Source organism: Mesocricetus auratus, unplaced genomic scaffold (assembly GCF_017639785.1).
Source record: "Mesocricetus auratus isolate SY011 unplaced genomic scaffold, BCM_Maur_2.0 Super-Scaffold_100008, whole genome shotgun sequence".
Classification (NCBI taxonomy): domain Eukaryota; kingdom Metazoa; phylum Chordata; class Mammalia; order Rodentia; family Cricetidae; genus Mesocricetus; species Mesocricetus auratus.
In genome coordinates, this window is record NW_024429192.1 from 83,552,307 (window position 1) to 83,572,633 (window position 20,327).

Here is a 20,327-nt window from a genome sequence, read left to right on the forward strand (position 1 = left end):
TCAACCTTAATATCCTTAACTCACCCATAAAAAGACACAGGCTAACAGAATGGATTCGAAGACAGAACCCATCCTTCTGCTGCATACAAGAAACACACCTCAGTCTCAAAGACAGACATTACCTGAGAGTTAAAGGTTGGGAAAAGATTTTCCCATCAAATGGACCCAAAAAATAAGCAGGGGTAGCAATCCTAATATCTAACAAATTAGACTTTAAAATAAAATCAATCAAAAGAGATGAAGGAGGTCATTTCATATTCATCACAGGAAAAATCCACCAAGATGAAGTCTCGATTGTGAACATCTATGCCCCAAATAAAAAGGCATCCGCATTCGTAAAAGAAACATTACTAAAAACTAAATCACGTATAAAGCCCCACACACTTATAGTGGGAGACTTCAACACCCCACAATCACCACTAGACAGGAGTACCAGACAGAAACTCAACAAAGAAGCAAAGGGTCTAATAGAAGTAATGACCCAATTGGGATTAAGAGACATCTATAGAATATTTCATCCACATAAAAAAGAATATACCTTCTTCTCAGTGCCACACGGAACCTTCTCAAAAATCGACCACATACTTGGCAACATATCAAACCTCAGCAGCAACAAAAAAATTTAGAATAATTCCATGCATCTTATCAGACCACCATGCATTAAAATTAGAATTCAACAACAACACAAATTGCAGAAACCCTACAAACTCATGGAAATTGAATAACGCACAATTGCACCATTCCTGGGTCAAAGAAGAAATAAAAAAAGAAATTAAAGACTTCCTAGAATTCAATGAGAATGAAGACACAACATACCCAAACCTATGGGACACTTTGAAAGCAGCACTAAGTGCCCACATAGAGAAACTGGAGAATAGTTATACTAGAGAATTAACAGCAGAGCTGAAAGCTCTAGAACACAAAGAAGCAAACTCCCCCACGAGGAGTAGACTCCAGGAAATAATCAAACTGAAGGCTGAAATCAATAAAGTAGAAACCAGGAAAACAATACAAAGAATCAATGCAAAGAAGAGTTGGTTCTTTGAGAAAATCAAGAAAATAGACAAACCTTTGTCCAAACTTACCAAACAGCAGAGTGTGAACTTGCAAATTAACAAAATCAGAAATGAAAAGGGGGACATAAAAACGGACTCTGAGGAAATTCAGAGAATCATCAGGTCATACTTTGAAAACCTGTACTCCACAAAATGTGAAAATTTAAAGGAAATGGATGACTTCCTGGATAGCTATCACTTGCCAAAATCAAATCAAGAACAGATAAGCAATTTAAATAGACCTATAACCCCTATGGAAATAGAAGCAGTTATCAAAAGTCTCCCAACTAAAAAAAAAATAGCCAAGCTGCAGATGGCCTCAGTGCAGAATGTTACCAGAAATTCAAAGAACAGCTTATACCAATTCTTCTCAAAGTATTCCATGCAATAGGAGCAGAAGGGTCTTTGTCAAACTCTTTCTACAAGACTTCAATAACCTTGATCCCCAAGCCATACAAAGACACAACTAAGAAAGAGAATTTCAGATTAATATCCCTCATGAACATTGATGCAAAAATACTCAATAAGATACTGGCAAACCAGATCCAAGAACACATCAAAACAATCATTCACCATGATCAAGTAGGCTTCATCCCAGGGATACAGGGATTGTTCAACATAAGAAAATCCATCAACGTAATCCACCATATAAACAAGCTGAAAAAAAAAACACTTGATCATCTCACTAGATGCTGAAAAAGCTTTTGACAAAATCCAGCAGCCCTTCATGATAAAGGTCTTGGAGAGATCTGGGATAACAGGAACATACTTAAACATAATAAAAGCTATATACAGCAAACCAACAGCCAACATCAAACTAAATGGACAGAAACTCAACGCAATTCTGCTAAAATTCTGAACAAGACAAGGCTGTTCACTCTCTCCATACTTTTTCAGTATTGTACTTGAAGTTCTAGCTAGAGCAATACGACAACAAAAGGAGATAAAGGGGATACAAATTGGAAAGGAAGAGGTCAAACTTTCACTATTTGCAGATGATATGTTAGTTTACATAAGTGATCCAAAATACTCTACCAGGGAACTCCTAAAGCTGATAAATACTTTCAGAAAAGTGGCAGGATACAAGATCAACTCAAGAAATCAGTAGCCCTAATATACAGACCATAAAAGCACTGAGAAAGAAATCAGAGAAACATCACCCTTTACAATTGCCACAAACAACATAAAATGTCTTGGAGTAATGCTAACCAAACAAGTGAAAGATCTATATCGCAAGAACTTGAGTCTTTAAAGAAATTAAAGAAGACACTAGAAAATGGGATGATCTCCCATGCTCTTGGATAGGTAGGATCAACGTATTAAAAATGGCAATCCTGCCAAAAGCAATCTATAGAGTCAATGCAATCCCCATCAAATTCCAGCACAATTCTTCACAGACCTTGAAAGAACAATTCTCAACTTTATATGGAAAAACAAAAAATCCAGGATAATCAAAACAATGCACGTCTGAAGGCATCACCATCCCTGACTTCAAGCTCTATTATAGAGCTATAGTCATGAAAACTGCTTGGTATTGGCACAAAAATATACAGGTAGACCAATGGAATCGAATTCAAAACCCTGATATTAACCCACACATGTATGAACATCTGATCTTTGACAAAGAAGCTAAAAATATACAATGGAAAAAAGATAGCATCTTCAACAAATGATACTGGCATAACTGGAGGCTGGCATGCAGAAGAATGCGGATTGATCCATGTCTATCGCCATGCACAAAACATAAGTCCAAATGGATCAAAGACCTCAACATAAATCCAGCCACACTGAACCTCTTAGATGAGAAGCGTGGCCAGCTTCCAAAAAAAAGGGGCGCTTCTGCTTTCTCTTTCGCTTATATCCTCACCATCCCCCCCCCCGTACACCTGCCAATGCCCTAAAGGGGCGTGGATAGTATTATGGGCTCATGCTTACACTGACTTTTTGATTGGACCTTTGGTATTTTGGTGACTTGCTTCTTGAATTCGTTGTAAATTTTGGAGATCAGTCCTCTGTCAGATGTGGGGTTAGTGAATATCTTTTCCCAATTTGTGGGTTGCCTTTTTGTCTTGTTGACTGTGTCCTTTGCCTTACAGAAGCTACTCAGTTTCAGGAGGTCCCATTTATTAGTTGTCAATATTAGTGTCTTATGCTACTGGAGGTATTTTCAGGAAGCAGTCTCCTGTACCAATTCATTCAAGGGTATCTCCCAATTTCTCTTCTAAGAGGTTCAGTGTGGCTAGATTTATGTTGAGGTCTTTGATCCATTTGGATTTAAGTTTTGTGCATGGCAATAGACATGGATCTATCTGCAGTCTTCTACATGCCAATATCCAGTTATGCCAGCATCATTTGTTGAAGATGCTATCTTTTTTCCATTGTATAATTTTAGCTTCTTTGTCAAAGATCAGATGTTCATATGTGTATGGGTTAATGTCGGGGTGTTCAATTAGATTCCATTGGTCTATCTGTCCATTTTTGTGCCAATACCAAGCAGTTTTCAGGACTATAGCTCTATAATAGAGCTTGAAGTCAGGGATTGTGATGCCTCTGGACGATGCCTTGTTGAACAGGGTTGTTTTGGCTATCCTGGATTTTTTGTTTTTCCATATAAAGTTGAGAATTGTTCTTTCAAGGTCTGTGAAGAATTGTGCTGGAATTTGATGGGGATTGCATTGACTCTATAGATTGCTTTTGGCAGGATTGCCATTTTTAATACATTGATCCTACCTATCCAAGAGCATGGGAGATCTTTCCATTTTCTGGTGTCTTCTTTAATTTCTTTCTGTAATGACTCAAAGTTCTTGCTATACAGGTCTTTCACTTGTTTAGTTAGCGTTACCCCAAGGTTTTTATGTTGTTTGTGGCTATTGTAAAGGGTGATGTTTCTCTGATTTCTTTCTCAGTGCTTTTATCATCTGTATATAGTGGGCTGCTGATTTTCTTGAGTTGATCTTGTATCCTGCCACTTTGCTGAAGGTATTTATCAGCTGTAGGAGTTCTATGGTAGAGTTTTTCGGGTCACTTATGTAAACTATCATATCATCTGCAAATAGTGAAAGTTTGACCTCTTCCTTTCCAATTTGTATCCCCTTGATCTCCTTTTGTTGTCGTATTGCTCTAGCTAGAACTTCAAGTACAATATTGAAGAGGTATGGAGAAAGTGGACAGCCTTTTCTTGTTCCTGATTTTAGAGGAATTGTGTTGAGTTTCTGTCCATTTAGTTTGATGTTGGCTGTTGGTTTGCTGTATATAGCTTTTATTATGTTAAGGTAAGTTCCTGTTATCCCGGATCTCTCCAAGACCTTTATCATGAATGAGATTTTGTCAAAGGCTTTTTCAGCATCTAGTGAGATGATCATGTGATTTTTGCTTTTCAACTTGTTTATATGGTGGATTACATTGATGGATTTTCTTATGTTGAACAATCCCTGCATCCCTGGGATGAAACCTACTTGATTGTGAATGATTGTTTTGATGTATTCTTGGATCCAATTTGCCAGTATTTTACTGAGTATTTTTGCCTGAATGTTCATAAGGGACATTGGTCTGCAGTTCTCTTTCTTAGTTGTATCTTTGTGTGGCTTGGGGATCAAGGTTATTGAAGCCTCATAGAAAGAGTTTGGCAAAGACCCTTCTGCTTGTATTGCATGGAATACTTTGAGAAGAATTGGTAGAAGCTTTTCTTTGAATTTCTGGTAGAGTTCTGCACTGAGGCCATCTGGACCTGGATTTTATTGGTTGGGAGACTTTTGATGACTGCTTCTATTTCCTTAGGTGTTATAAGTCTATTTAAATTGCTTATCTCTTCCTGATTTAATTTTGGCAAGTGATATATATTCAGAAAATTGTCCATTTCCTTTAAATTTTTGAATTTTGTGGAATACAGGCTTTCAAAGTATGACCTGATGATTCTCTGGATTTCTTCACTGTCAGTTGTTATATCCCCCTTTTCATTTCTTTTTTTGTTAATTTGCATGTTCACACTCTGCCATTTTGTAAGTTTGGATAAAGGTTTGTCTATCTTGTTGATTTTCTCAAAGAACCAGCTCTTCGTCACATTGATTCTTTGTATTGTTTTCCTAGTTTCTACTTTATTGATTTCATCCCTCAATTTAATTATTTCTTGGCTTCTGCTCCTCCTGGGTGAGTTTGCTTTTTATGTTCTAGAGCTTTCAGTTGTGCTATTAATTTTCTAATGTAACTATTCTCCAGTTTCTTCATGTGGACACTCAGTGCTATGAACTTCCCTCTTAGCACTGCTTTCAAAGTGTTCCATAAGTTTGGGTATATTATGTCTTCATTCTCATTGAATTGCAGGAAGTCTTTAATTTCTTTTTTATTTCTTCTTTGACCCAGGGATGGTGTAATTGTGCATTATTCAATTTTCATCAGTTTCTAGGGTTTCTGCAATTTGTATTGTTGTTGAATTTTAGATTTAACGCATGGTGGTCTGATAAGATGCATGGAGTTATTCCAATTATTTTTGTAGCTGCTGAGTTTTGATATGTTGCCATGTATGTGGTCAGTTTTTAAGAAGGTTCCATGTGGCACTGAGAAGAAGGTATATTCTTTTTTATTTGGATGGAATGTTCTATAGATGTCCATCAATCCCAATTGGGTCACAGCTTCTTTTAGTTCCTTTGCTTCTTTGTTAAGTTTCTGTCTAATGGACCTGTCTAATGCTGAGAATAGGATGTTTAAGTATTCCACTATAAGTGTGTGGGGCTTTATGTGTGATTTGAGTTTCAGTAATGTTTCTTTTACAAACGTGGATGCCTTTTTATTTGGGGCATAGATGTTTAGAATTGAGACTTCATCTTGGTGGATTTCTCCTGTGATGAGTATGAAATGACCTCCTTCATCACTTTTGATTGATTTCATCTTAAAGTCTAATTTGTTAGATTTTAGGATTGCTACCACAGCTTTTTTCTTGGGTTCATATGATTGGAAAATTTTTCCCAACCCTTAACTCTGAGGTAATGTCTGTCTTTGAGGCTGAGGTGTGTTTCTTGTATGCAGCAGAAGGATGGGTTCTGTCTTCGAATCCATTCTGTTAGCCTGTGTCTTTTTATGGTGAGTTAAGACCATTAATATTGAGGGATATTAATGGCCATTGATTGCTCATTCTTGTTTCTTTTGGAATGGTTGTTATTGGTGGTCTTGTATGTGGATTTCCACCTCTTTTTTCTTTTCGCTGTTGGGAAGGTGGGATTATCTATTGCCTATGTTTTTCTGGTTGTAGTTAACTTGCTTGGGTTGGAGTGTTTGTTCCAGAACTTTCTGTAGGGCTGGGTTAGTCGATATGTATTGTTTGAATCTGGTTTTGTCATGGAATATCTTGTTTTCTACATCTATAGTGATTGAAAGCTTTGCTGGGCATAGCAGTCTAGGATGGCATCTGTGGTCTCTTAGTGTTGTTGCAATATCTATCCAGGACCTTCTGGCTTTCAGAGTTTCCATGGAGAAGTGAGGTGTGATTCTGATAGGTTTGTCTTTGTATGTTACTTGGCCTTTTTCCTTTGCTGCTCTTAATAGTCTTTCTTTATTCTGTATGTTTTGGGCTTTTACTATTTTGTGGCAAGGGAACTTCCTTTTTTGGTCCACTCTATTTGGTGTTTTGTAGGCTTCTTGTACTTTCATTGGCATGTCTTTCATTAGGTTGGGAAAGTTTTCTTCTATGATTTTGTTGAATATGTTTTCTGCCCCTTTGAGGTGGTTTTCTTCACCTTCTTGTATACCTATTATTCTTAGGTTTGGTCTTTTCATGGTGTCCCATATTTCCTGGATATTTTGTGCTAGGGATTTGTTGGACTTAAGATTTTCTTTGGTCGATGAATCCATTTCTCCTAGTGTATCTTCAACACCTGATATTCTTTCTTCCATCTCTTATATTCTGTTGGTTATGCTTGCATCTGTAGTACTTGACCATTTGCCCAGCTTTTCTATTTCCAGTATTCCTTGAGACTGTGTTTTTTAAATTTTCTCTATTTCAGTTTTCAACGCTTGCTCTGTTTAAATTGTTTCTTGTAATTTTTGCTTTGTTTTTTCCTCTCATTCTGGCATTTGTTGGATTTTTGGTATTTTTTCTTTCATTTCTTTAAGGGATTTTCTCATATCCTCTTTGAGGGTCTCTATCATTTTCATGAAGTTGTTTTTAAGGTGTTTCTCATCTGCTTCATCTGCATTGGGTTATTCAGGTCCTGTGGGTGTAGATTCTCTAGACTCTGGAGGTGTCATATTGGTTTTTCTATTGCTGGGTGTGTTTTTATATTGTCTCCTTCCCATCATTTCTTCCTCTGGGTGCAGAAGGAGTTTCTTTCTCTCCTGGTGGGTATGTGACCACAGTTCCTTTCTGGTGGGTGTGAGCAGGTCCAATACTCTGGTGGCTTTCCTTTTGCTTGGATATAGGTGGTCCTAGTACCAGGGCCTTGGTAATCTTTGGGTGTACTGGACCTTGTTGGGATGGGACACCCAGTGTGCCCAGGTCGCTGGTGCTTCTGCTCAGGGCACTGGAAATAGTCCCATGCTTACCTTGCCTGTCCTGTGGTTGGTGAGTGGAACTTGGACGCTGGCAGTCTCTGGGCAAGCTGGTTCCTGCAGGGATGGGAGCTGGCCTTGGCTAGTTGTGTGCAGATCACCAGAAGGCGGGTTCTAAACAGACCCAGGCCTATCTAGCCCCATAGGTGGAGAAAGTGACTATGGTGCTGGCAGTCTCTGGGCGGGCTGAATCCCATTGGTATAGGATCACCTTGCACAGACCCCAGGTCTCCGGTGGTTCTGCTCAGGGCACTGGAAGTTAGGCTTGCCTGTCCCATTGGTGGAGAATGGGACTTGGACGCTGGCAGTCTCTGGGCGGGCTCCTGCCGGGATGGGAGCTGCAGTGCGCAGTACCCTGGCCTCGACTAGTTGTGCCCAGTCAGTGCTCTTAACCACTAAGTCATCTCTTTTAGCCATGAATAGATTTTTGATAATACTATAGGAAGAATTCTGTGGAAGTAACAGTTTGCCCCAATAATACATAAAGAACTGGACATGGATGGCGCATCATGAAACTTTACCCAAGTTTCATACTTTATACCTCAAATTCCAAACACATCATAGATGTCAACATAAAGTATAAAATGATATGTACATGTAGTTCAGTTGGCAGAGTGCTTGCGTATCATGCATGAAGCCGGGCGCCTGATCCTCAACACTACATAAGTCAGGTGGAATGGCATATGCCTGTAACGGCAGTACTTGAGAGGACATATGAAACCTTATTAAAAGGAGATTGTCAACAAAATATAATGAGACTTGACCCCAAAAGCACATCCACAAAAAGAAAAATGGATCGGACTCTGTGAGGAAGAAAGACAAGTGATTCATGGCCACTGTAACATACATGCAAATGAAGGGACAGTCCTGTGTCCTGACAGTGTGGGTGTCACACAGATTTAGATATGTGACAATTGCAGAGAGCTGCACACACACCCACAGAAATCAGAGAAATATAAACAAACTGTGGATGGTATTCATGTCAATTATTTTTTAGTGTATCAGTTGTAGGCAACTTTGCCTGTCAAATTGACACAGCCTAGAGTCGTGTGAGAAGGAGTTGCCTGTATCAGACTGGCCTGCAGGCATGTCTGTGGGAGACTGTACTGATTAGAAATTGATGCAGTAAGGTCCAGTCCACTGTGGGTAGTCCTATTCACAGGCAGGTGGCCTTATGTATTATAAGGAAGTTAGCTAAGAGTGAGTCTTTGCAAGTCAGCGGGTAGATTTTCCTCACAGATTTTGGTTCAAGATCCTGCTTGAGCACCTGTGATGCCTTCATTCAGTCATAGACTGTGACTTGGAAGTGTCAGCCACTGAACCCTGTCCTCTGCTAAATTGCTTTCAGAGGGTCTCTTCAAAGCAATAGGAATGAGAATAGAAAGAGAACTATGTTATATTTATACAAGACATCACTATTATATTTAAAAAGGCAAGAAGAGCACCAAGAACTTCTCTGAGCATGGTGGTGGCTCTTTAAAATTTAGATTTACATTTTTGTGGTGGATTGTTGATTGTTTTTACTCTTTACTATTTTTACTTTTTTGGCTTTTTGTGTCTTTTGGGGGCCCTGCCACCCAGCTCCCAAATAAATCACAATGAGTCTTATTCTTTCCTGTTTTTCTTTGAGACAAGGTTTCTCTGTGTAGCCCTGGCTGTCCTGGAACTCACTCTGTGGACCAAACTGGTCTTGAACTCTCAGAGATCTACCTGCCTCTGCCACCTGAGTGCTTTAATTGAAGCTAAGCATTACCACTGCCCATCTTATTCTTTCTTATGAATGACTGGCCTTAGCTTGGCTTGTTTCTTGCCAGTTTTTCTTAAATTATCCCATCTATCTTTTTGTCTCTGGGATTTTCTCTTTCTCTGTTTCTGTATATCTTTTCTTTCCTTCTTATTCTGTGTCTGGCTGTGTAGCTGGGTGGATGACCTCCTGGCATCCTCCTCTCCTCCTGTGTTGTTGCTTGAACTCCCTATATCTCTTTTTCTCCTTCTACTTATTCTCTCTGCCTGGCAGTCCCACCTATTCTTTCTCCTGTCTTGCTATTGACAATTCAGCTCTTTATTAGATCAATCAGGTGTTTTAGACAAAGTAACACAGCTTCACATTAAACAAATGCAACATAAAATAATGTAACACATCTTTGCATCATTAAACAAATGTTCCACAGTATAAACAAATGTAACACATCTTTAACTAATATTCTACAACAGTGGATAATTGTGGTGGTTTGAATAGTAATGGGCTCCATAGGCTCATAGCTTTGAATACTTGGTCATTAAGGAACAGTGCTGTTTGACAGGGATTGGGAGATGTGGCCTTGTTGGAGGAAGCATGTCACTAGGGGTGAGCCTTGGGGTTTAAGAAGCTCAATCCAGGCCCAGTGTTTCTTTCTTCCTGCTGACTGTGGATCTGGATGTAGAACTCTCAGCTACCTCTCCAGCACCATGTCTGCCAGCATGCTGCCATGCTTTCCACCATAATGATAATGAACTAAACCTCTGAAAGTGCAAGCCATCCCCAACTAATAAATGCTTTCTTTATTAAGAGTTGCCATGGCCATAGTGTCTCTTCACAGCAATAAAACATTTACTAAGATAACAGTAAAGATTTGTTTCCTAAAAAGGACACCTACCCGACGGTTTGTGAAGTTTGAGTAGCATTCTTTCACCAGCACTGTTTTGATGATCTCTGGATCTGCAATAGCCAGCACAGGCACTCGACCGTCATAAAACCTGAGGTGGGAAGACAGGTGGACTGATCCTCAGCAGCCAGATTCTACACCTGGAATTACACCCAGCACTCCAGACTCCACCTCTGAGGCTGCACAGCCACGCCCCCAGCTCTAGAAATCACAGGAACATGAACCCCATTTCAAGTTGTGACCACAGAAGCCACTGGAGTCTTGTGAAATAAGATGGAGCTAAAGCAGGGAAGAGACACTGTGGATGACACAGCTCTTCAAAGACGTCCTTAGTAAGAATGAACACGGGAACATCTGTTAAATCTAGGCAAATGTACATGGTTATTGCTAATACCATCCTTCATAGTTACATATTTCAATATCTGGGTTGGAGCTGTGATTCAGTGTTAGGGTCCTTGTCTATCAAGTGTGTGGCACTGAGTTTGACCCCCAAGATATATATAAAATACAGAGAAAATGAATAAATGATTCCAAAGTCAAAACAAAATGTATCAGTGGAAACTTAGAAATAAACCATTCAGTATTCACGATAATGTTGCAAGAGGAGTTGCTTTGGGGCCACCAGAGGATAGCACAGCGCATGCTTGTCATTGGGTCACATGGTCTCCATGGGCTGTGTCACCTCAGCAGACCCAGTGGCCAGGCCTGTGGTTTCTGAGGATGGATGAGATGGGATGAAGAGGCAGAGCCTCCTCCCATTTGATTGTGTCTCACATCACAATGGTAACACCTCCTTCAAGCCTCTGACAGAGAAGAGCTATGTGATAGGCTCAGCCATTAGCAAAACTGCTGAAGAATTAACCCTGTAGGAGTAAACAATAGCTTAATGATTCCCTGCATTTCTTCTTCAGTGTAAGCAGAATTAGGTGGACAGGGAATACCCATATATTCTAGCAAAAGTTCTTATCTTGAAATTAATAATGGACAAAAAGCGAAATTGGGATACAGACGCCCCCTTAGAGCTGTGCAATCTATAGTCTCCTGCTGTCTGTGTGTTGGCCAGTTGTGCATCTCCAGGGTTAGCTATGATCTACTGAAGGACGGAGTTTTGATGATGAGCACTGAGATGCGAACTAATCTCTGGGCCTGACCACAAGTCATCTGGAGTCCATTCAATACTATGTCTATTTTGAAGAATAATAGACGTTGATCCTCCTCCCAAGGCTCAACAATCATTGCAGAAGAGGGAGGAGGAAGATTCTAAGAGCTTGAGGCAGAAGATGACAAGGAAACTGTCTTCTGAATGCAATGAGGCAGTTGTACATATGGACTTGCAGTGGTTGTGACAGCATGCACAAGACCTTTGTAAGCTGAAGCCAGAAAAAGGGGTCAACATGGAGAAGGGAGATGGGCAGGAAGCCCCACCCTGACGACCAGACATTGGTGATGGGTGAAGGCCACTTTCATGTCTTCCCCTCCAGTCCCCATCATCACGGTTTCCCTCAAATTTCATGTGTTCTCTTATTTTTACACTCACTGAGTCTACTTACTGATGCCAGTATGCCCATGTGTGTAGGGCATCTCCTGGAGCATAGGTAGCCATTTCAGGGGTCCCATCCCTGAAGAAAGCTCATCCTATCAGCCATGATTTTCCAACTTCTCAGCTAGGAATGGGAATTTCCTGACCATCTCCCCACTCCATGCTGGGATTTTGTCTGGCTTGATCTTGTGTTGCTAGGGAGGTCAGGGGCTCTAAATGGACATAATAACAAGCCAACTCCCAAAGACTTATTACTCCCATAGATTAGCATGAGGCTCAACCCTCATCAGAGAAACTCCTTTTAGCACAGCAACTTATGAGCTGCAATCATTGGGAAACACTCATTTCCGATTATCTTAGGAATCGATACACCACTCAGTAGCAAAATTAAAGTTATAAAATAGCAACAAAAATAAATCTATGGTTGGGGGTTCCTAAGCAATCATAAATATATATTTTCTGATGTCATGAGCCACAGGTTGAGAACTGAATTGTTAGTAGGCGATAGTGATTAGCATAGAAACTCACAACTGGTCAGCATGCATAGAATAAGATATTGTAGAGTGCTCTTATTCCTAAATGGGGCATCTCTGTCATACCATCTTAGTCAGGGTTTCTACTTTTGTGATGAAACACCATGGCCAAAGCAAGCTGGGGAGGAAAGGGTTTATTTGGTTTAATTTACATATCACAGTTCATCACTGAGGGAAGTCAGGACAGGAACTCAAACAGGGCAGGAACCTGGAGGCAGGAGCTGATGCAGAGGCCATGGAGGAGAGCTGCTCCTCTTGACTTGCTCAGCCTGCTTTCTTATAGAACCCAGAACTACCAGGCCAGGGATGGTTCCACCTATAATGGGGTGGGCCCTCCCAAATCAATAACTAATTAAGAAAATGCCACACGGTTTGATCGTATGGCAGCATTTTCTTAATTGAGGTTCCCTCCTCTCAGAAGACTTTAGTTTGTACCAAGTTGCTATAAAACTAGGCAGCATCCCCTCCTCCTCCAAGGCTCAGGGGTCATCCTGGAAGATGGAGTGGAAGGATTGTAAGATCCAGAGGCAGTGGATTACTCCAGTGAAACTGTTTTCTGGTTACAACAGTGCAGCTCTGCATTTGAACTGACACTGGCATGACTGGATGTATAGGGCTTTCGATATCTAAGAGTGAATCTTCCTAAGGAAATGATGTGTGTTTTTGAGCATGTGCCTACAGGGTTCTGTAATAATAGACTCGATGTATTAGAAGCAAGAGGCAATGAGCCAAGCCTAAGGGCTCTTAGGTCACCAAATCCCAGAGGATTCCACAACAAGCAACACTCTCAACTGAATTTACCCTGTTTAGCTTGTTGCCTGTGACATGTACCACCTTTATCAGGACAAACCTGCAAGGGTTTTACCCCAAGAACTGTGTGTTGATGTTGTTCTCATATGGAGGGGTGCATTAGCCTAAGTATGCGGAATGGAAGATTTCAGAAGACTCACCCCCATATTTTCCCATACTTTTTATAGCACGTTTCGTCAAATTTCCATGTACCCTGTGAAGAGAAATAAAATTAAATTCATTATTGTTCTGTTACATACTGACCCCTTCTTAACTAGGGCACAAATGACTCAAGTCTCACAAAATCAGACTTCCCATCCCACTGGAAATCAGAGGCAAATTCTTATTTGAAGGATTGAAGAGACTAAGAGGAGTTGTCTGTAATAAAGAGTTTAAAGCTGTTCTTATAGTTGCTCAGTGGTTAAAAGCACTGGCTGCTCTTGCAGAGGATCTAGGTTTAATTCCCAGTACCCACATGGTGGCTCACAACCATCAGTAACTCCAGCTCCAGGGATCCCCGGCCCTCTTCTGGCCTCCTCAGGCAGTGTACACATGGTGCCCAGACATGCGTCGGGCAAACACTCATCTAAAAATAAAGCAAAAGTGGAACCAGGCTTGGTGGCACATGCCTGCAAATCCTAGCACTTCAGAGGAGGCAGGAGCATCACAAATTTGATGGCTGGCATGGGTTGTATAGTGAGATCTGGAACCCACAACTATAAATAAATTAATTAAAAATAAATAAATAAACAATAAACTAGCAATAAATCGATCAATAAACATTATAACAGGGAAAACAACAACTCTAGAAAGAGGTGAAAAAAAACAACAGAGAACGTCAGAATGTGAGAGAATGAATGATGACAGTATGGAAATCATAGTAGAAAAGTGGAGGGCAGAGTGGAAATTCACTAGCTCTGAGTTTTCAATATTACAGATGAGAGATGCAGACTTCCTACAGCTGAGTTGTAGCTGTGATGCACAGTGCCCACTACATGCTCACAAAGCCCTGGTTTGCATCTCCTGCATGGCACTAACTAGGCATAGTGGCTCTTGACCGTAATACCAGCATTTGGGAGGTAGAGGTAGAAGGATTAGAAATTCAAGTCATCCTTCCCTACACAGGGAGTTCCAGGATAAGCCTCAGCTACATGAGACCCTCTAAGGAAATAAAGGAAGTTTCATAACAGGAAGTGTGTTCTAGCTCTTGGGGGAACTTTTATCAGAGAGTTCATCTTTACTTCTAGTTCTTGGGAGGCAGAGGCAGGTGGATCTCTGTGTGTTCGAGGCCAGCCTGCTCTACAGAGAGAGTTCCAGGACAGCCAAGGCTACACAGAGAAACCCTTTCTTGAAAAAGCAAAAAGAGGAAAAGAAATAAATAAAAGAGCTTAAATCCTACTCACATCATGATAGCCTAAAATGGTGCCAAAAAAAGGCAGGGGTTTTGGTCCAGGAATTCCAAGCTTCTTAAAAGTCCCATGAGAATAGGTACCATATCTGTAAAGTAACAGAGAAGTTCAAGATGCTGGGATTGAGATTGTAACTTTACACAGATGGACACGTGTCAGTCACTGACTCAGGAACTGCAAGAATCAAACCACAGAAGTAACATCTAGGCAACAAATAACAGTAAAAACCCAAACAACTACAATTGCAATCACTCGCCTCCTCCCAGTGTCCTCTAAGTAGGCTACCCTAGTTATACGATGGGGTCAGGACAATGGAGGCTTTCTTGCTTCCAGTCCAAGGGAGCACAATTGATGAAAACGACCAGGGTGTTTCATTTGCTCCTGTCCATTTAGAAAATTCCATGAAGCAGTGACTCTCACTAGCTAATGGGTTTTATTTGCATAACTGAATGCAGTTAACAGCATAGGGCATTGGAGACCTTACAGTGTTGTTCTTCCACATTGGCCAGAGACGTGTTTTTCCTTTTCTCTAAGCCATGAGCTTGTTAGAGGCTCTAACTGTTCTGAAAAGTTCCTTCCTAGAAAAATCTGGAAACATCATGGAGTTCTTATGTCCATATAATGACAACCAAGTTTGAGGCTGCCACTGGCTTCAGAGAACTTTCAGAGACTCCTAAGATTCTCTGTCTTGCAATCTGGTAGGCTTATGCTATAAGGAAGGCTGCTTCCAGTATGTTCCCTTAATGACTAAGGCATCATTTCCAGGCCATTCCCCTCCTAGGTTAATCTGGACCTCCAACTGGTGATGCTCATCTGGTGGGTGCGTATCAGGGAGATTCTTATTTATCATGATGGTTGTGTGGTGGTTTGAATGAAAATGGCCCCATGGGCCCAGAGGGAGGGGCACTATTAGGAGGTGTGGCCTTGTTGGAGGAAGTTTGTCACTGGGGGTGGGCTTTGGGGTTTCAGATGCTTAAACAAGGCCCAGTGTCTCTTTCTTCCTGCTGCCTGTAGATCAAGATGTAGAACTCTCAGCTCCTTCTCCAGCACCATGTCTGCCGGCATTCCACCACGCTTGCCACCATGATGGTTATCCACCAAACTTCTGAAACTGTAAGCCAGCCCCAATTAAATGTTTTTACCATGGTCATGGTGTCCCTTCACAGCAATAGAAACCCTGATTAATACAGAAATCAATACCAGGGACTGGAGTATTACTGTGATAGGCCTGTCCATGCTTTTCTTTGAAGGCACATGGACTTTGGGATTTGGGATTAGAAGAGCAGCTGAATGTTTTAAGTGGACCTTAATGGGCCATACTAGGAACATGGAAGCCAGTAGCACTGGGGTCATTGGAACTGTGGAGGTCTGGCTCAAAATGTTTCAGAGGAGAAGAATATTAGTATATGGCCTAGAGGCTGTTCTTATGTTTTGGCAAAGAATGTGGCTGCACTTGTCTGAAAAATCTGCCTGAGGTTAAATTGAAGAGTTGTGTATTAACAGCTTTGGCAGAGGAAGTTTCCAGACAGCCTAGTATTTACTGTGTTGCTTGGTTATTAGAGGCCACACACAGATTTATAATGAAAAAGAAGAAGCTGAGAAAGGAAAAATACAAAATGTACAGTTTGAGGAGAAAAGGGACACCAGGCTGTGCAAACAGGTTAACAAAAAGCCTGACGCTAAGTGGAATAAAGGGAGTGGTGACCTCAGAGCAAGATTCCACCAAGACAGGCTTCCAATTGGGAAAAGGAATTGAAGAAAAGTTTATGGCCAGGCATGGTGGCATACAACTTTAGTCCCAGCACTCAAAAGGCAGAGGCAGGTGGATCTCTGAGTTTGAGGGCAGCCTGGTCTACAGAACAAGTTCCAGGACAGCTTAGGCAGTGAAGGAAAATGCTTAAAACAGAAAGCTGGTAAAGATGTATTTGAATAAGAGGGCCATGTTCCTGCCCCAGGAAGCAACAGAACTTGGCAACTTCAGTGGTGTGGTTCTAGTTTTAGAGTCAAGGATAGAAGAGAAGGGTTATGGAATCTCCCTCTACAGCTAAGGAAAGCCACTGAGGCCAGGTGTGTGTCAATTGTGTCCCTGCATGGAGGTTTAGAGAAGCCATTGCGGCGTGGACTGCATGGCCACCATTGTTGCTTGACAAAGTTCCAGCATTTCTACTTCGAAGATCACAATTCTCCAGCACCATTTTTCTTTCATTTTTAATGATTCTCATGGTGTATTATGGGAGTTCCCTTATGCCTTTCCTTTGGCAAATTTCATTCAGGCTTCAAAGGATGAAAATCTACAAAATGGCAGCCATCCCAATTCACTCTCAGATCACACCAGTCCCCTCTTTACCCTTTCTGACTCCACACCTCCTCTTTGGGACCTGAACCCTGCTAGATTTGGACTTTGACTCCATTGTGAAACTGTGAGTGTAAAGCCTGGATTCCATTGTGAAACTGTGAGTGTGAGCCTGGATTCCATTGTGAAACTGTGAGTGTAAAGCCTGGATTGCCATGGGGACTCCAAAATATTGGAGATGCCAGAGTTGTGGGATACCTGCCTAGGAGAGCTGCTAAAAGGGAGTGGAACCAGTCCAAGAGATAGAAGGTGTTGCAGTCAACAAAGCTGAAAGGAGTTGGAGATCTGAAGAGCACTTTGACCTCAGACATGGAGATGCAGAGTTTGGAGATTTCCCAGCTGGTTTTCAGTCTTGTTTTGGTTCAGTGTTTCCTCTTTATGTTCCCTTTCTTCCCTTTTGGAATGGTAATGTATATTATATGTTGGAAGTATGTGATCTGTTTTTCATTTTGCTTTTTACAGGGGATTGCAGTTAAGAGATTACATGAGTCTCAGAGGAGACTTTAAAATAGTGCTGATACTGTGATATCAACACTATCCTGTGCTATTGTGATATCAGATTTTGGGAACTTTTGAAGTTGGACCATTGGGACCAGGGAGTTGAATGTGGTGGTTTGAATGAAAATAGCCTCCATAGAAGCATAGGGAGTGACATTGTTATGAGGTGTGGCTTTGTTGAAGTAGGTGTGACTTTATTGTCACTAGGGGTGGGCTTTGAGGTTTCAGATGCTCAAACAAGGCCCAGTGTCTCTCTTTCTTCCTGCTGCCTGTAGATCAAGATGTAGCACTCTCAGCTCCTTTCCAGAACCATGTCTGCCCATATGCCACCACGCTTTCCACCATGATGATAATGGACTGAACCTCTGAAACTGTAAGCCAGCTCCAATTAGATACTTTTTTATATAAGAGTTGTCATGGTCATGGTGTCCCTTCAAAGCAGTAGAACAGTGGCTAAGACAGTTGATCATAAAGGAGAAAGTTTATGACCTGTGTGTGTCAACTCAGCATGTACAAAGTTCTACTAAGGCAGGGCTACTATCACTGATGATACGTCATATCCTGATTCCTATAGATGAGGGTTCATGATGCTACAGACCTCCCAACTCCAATGTGGCTGACACATACCAGATGTGGGAGAAGATGCAAGACTGATGGAAGCTGACTCCGGAGACCATTGTTAACTTTCACAAGCCAGTCACACAAGGGGAGTCTGATCACAGAAAGTTTAGAACTTATAGACGAAATGGATATTTTGTATAAAGGTTTGGCCTGAACCAGGAATTCTTTGATTTTCAAGACAAAGGACCTTCAGAATTTCAAGTCACTCTCTATTGATGACAGATGAAGCAAATGACACAAAATATGAAACAGTACATGTTCCAGATATGCAAATTAATCCCTCATCCCTTATTTTTAAATTAAAATGTATTATTTTGTGTATGTGAATGTTTTATAAGAAAGCTGGCTAAGTGAGCCATGGAAAGGAAGCCAGTAAGCAGTGTTCCTCCATGGCTTCCACTTTAGTTCCTGCTTCCGGGTTCCTGCCTTGAGTCCCTGTCCTGGCTTCCCTTCATGATGGACTGTAAGCTGTAGAGTGAAATAAACTTTCCTCCTCAAGTTGCTTTTGGTTATGCATGCTCTTTATCACAGGAGTATAAAGCAAATTAGAACAGAGGCACTGTGTGACTTTGTGTAAATTTCGTTGGAATCAGGAAATACCCATATTCACAGGGAACCAGTCATACACACATCACTTATGCTGACAAAAGAGAGAAGGAAAAGAAAATGAGAAAAAACTAAGTAACCAGGATGTTGGATTCTCAAAAGCTTGGAATGGCCGTGACTACTAAAGTGCTAGCTTTATTTCAGTTGCTGTGCTAAAATACTCCATAGGAAGCAATGTTATTTTCCTTATAACTCTGGGTTGCAGTCTATTGTCTCTGGGAAGTCAAGGCAGAAAGTCAAGTAGCCAGTTGCAATTAAGATCACAGAGAGAATAGACATGTCTTTACTTGTTTGTTTTTATCTAGTTTTCTTTTGTCTTTTATAGTTGCATAGGGTTTGCTGCCACCCACAAAGAGCTGGGTCTTCCTGCATCAATTAGCCATCAAAACAATCCTCCACAGGGTTGCCTACTGGTCAACCTGTCCTAGACAATTTCTCAATGTAAACTCTCTTCCTAGGTATTTCTAGGTTGTGTCTGTCAAGTTGGTAGTTAGAAACTAACCAGTACAGTAGCCAACTGTTAATGATACCTCACAATTGTTGATTAGTCTAGGTGCAAACTGAGAGCCAACTGCACTATTACTATGGGAATAAGTCTCTTCCAAAACTCTGAGCCATAAGAGTGGATGGGAGCCATTAAGGGTGAGAGCTCAAGGGAGTGGCAATAACGTCAGTAGGGCCTGCACTACCTATGTGTTGATTTCAACTTCTCCTCCATGTTCTCTTTGAAAATGAAAGGGGAGCCTGCATATCACCCCAACAGATAGGGGAGAAGCTGGAACAGCTACTCACATGTAGATGAGCACCAGGCTGATAGCCAGCAGCACCCAGGTTTCTATAGAAAGGTTGGGGATCAGCTCCATTGCAGCTTTTCTTCAGCCTTCAGCAGGTCTGGCTCCAAGTTTCCCTCCCAACTGAGAGTCTTGCAGGGCTCCCCTGCTGTGCTCAGCTGAGACCCAGTGAGTCCAGACTGCAGAGTTTATGTGCTGGGAAAGAAGGAGGTGTCAGGGCTGCAGCCAGTAGAAGGGCCTCTTGCACGCTTCCAGGAACTTGGGTAACTGGTATTGGTTAAAATGCCAAAAGGTTCATGAATTCACCTAATCTGAACTTTGAGCTTACATTCTGCCTATATTTGTTCTTTCAGAAACTCATATTGATTGGAACTACTTTCTTCTTATTTGCAGTTGTGTCCGTGGCTGTTCTCTTTCCAAAAACATTAAGTCCATACAACAAAACTATAGCTACTAATCTTTGTCTATGCAAGGCCCTCTTCCTTTGATTTTTGTTTTTTTGAGACAGGGTTTCTCTGTATTGTTTTGGACTCTGTCCTGGAACTCGCTCGGTAGTCCAGGCTGGTCTTGAACTCACAGAGATCCGCCTGCCTCTGCCTCCCGAGTGCTGGGATTAAAGGTGTGCGCCACCAACGTCCAGCAAGGCTCTCTTCCTTTAAGGCCTCTGTGTGCTCTGGAAGATGTGAAACCCACATCTAAAAATCACTTCCCACTCTGCACTACTTTGTTCCTTGGCACAAAACTCAATTGTTTTTCTCCATACTCTAACGGTATTTTTCTCTTTGTGGCATTTCACAGCACTCCCTCCCATCCTCCAGCTCTTACACTCTTTCCCCTGAAAGACCTCAATACACCCCCCTGGAGACTCAGAAGATCGCCCCAGTGGAAAATTCCCCAAGGTCCCCTAGGCAGGGAACAAGGTCAGATCGAAAAGAACATCTGGTCCA

At 41.4% G+C, this 20,327-nt stretch overlaps 1 protein-coding gene across 1 annotated transcript in view; it reads right to left on the bottom strand.

The window, feature by feature from the left end:
- Positions 1–19,522, bottom strand: part of LOC101831958 (lithocholate 6-beta-hydroxylase-like) — a 45,500-nt gene extending 25,978 nt beyond the window's left edge. Inside the window, exons 1-4 of the mRNA XM_005079909.4 lie at positions 19,382–19,522; positions 14,506–14,599; positions 13,264–13,316; positions 10,232–10,331 (exon numbers count right to left, since the gene is read on the bottom strand). Coding sequence (XP_005079966.1) covers positions 10,232–10,331; positions 13,264–13,316; positions 14,506–14,599; positions 19,382–19,452 — 318 coding nt within the window. The 5' untranslated portion in view covers positions 19,453–19,522. The remainder of the gene's footprint in view (positions 1–10,231; positions 10,332–13,263; positions 13,317–14,505; positions 14,600–19,381) is intronic.
- Positions 19,523–20,327: the final 805 nt, after the last annotated feature.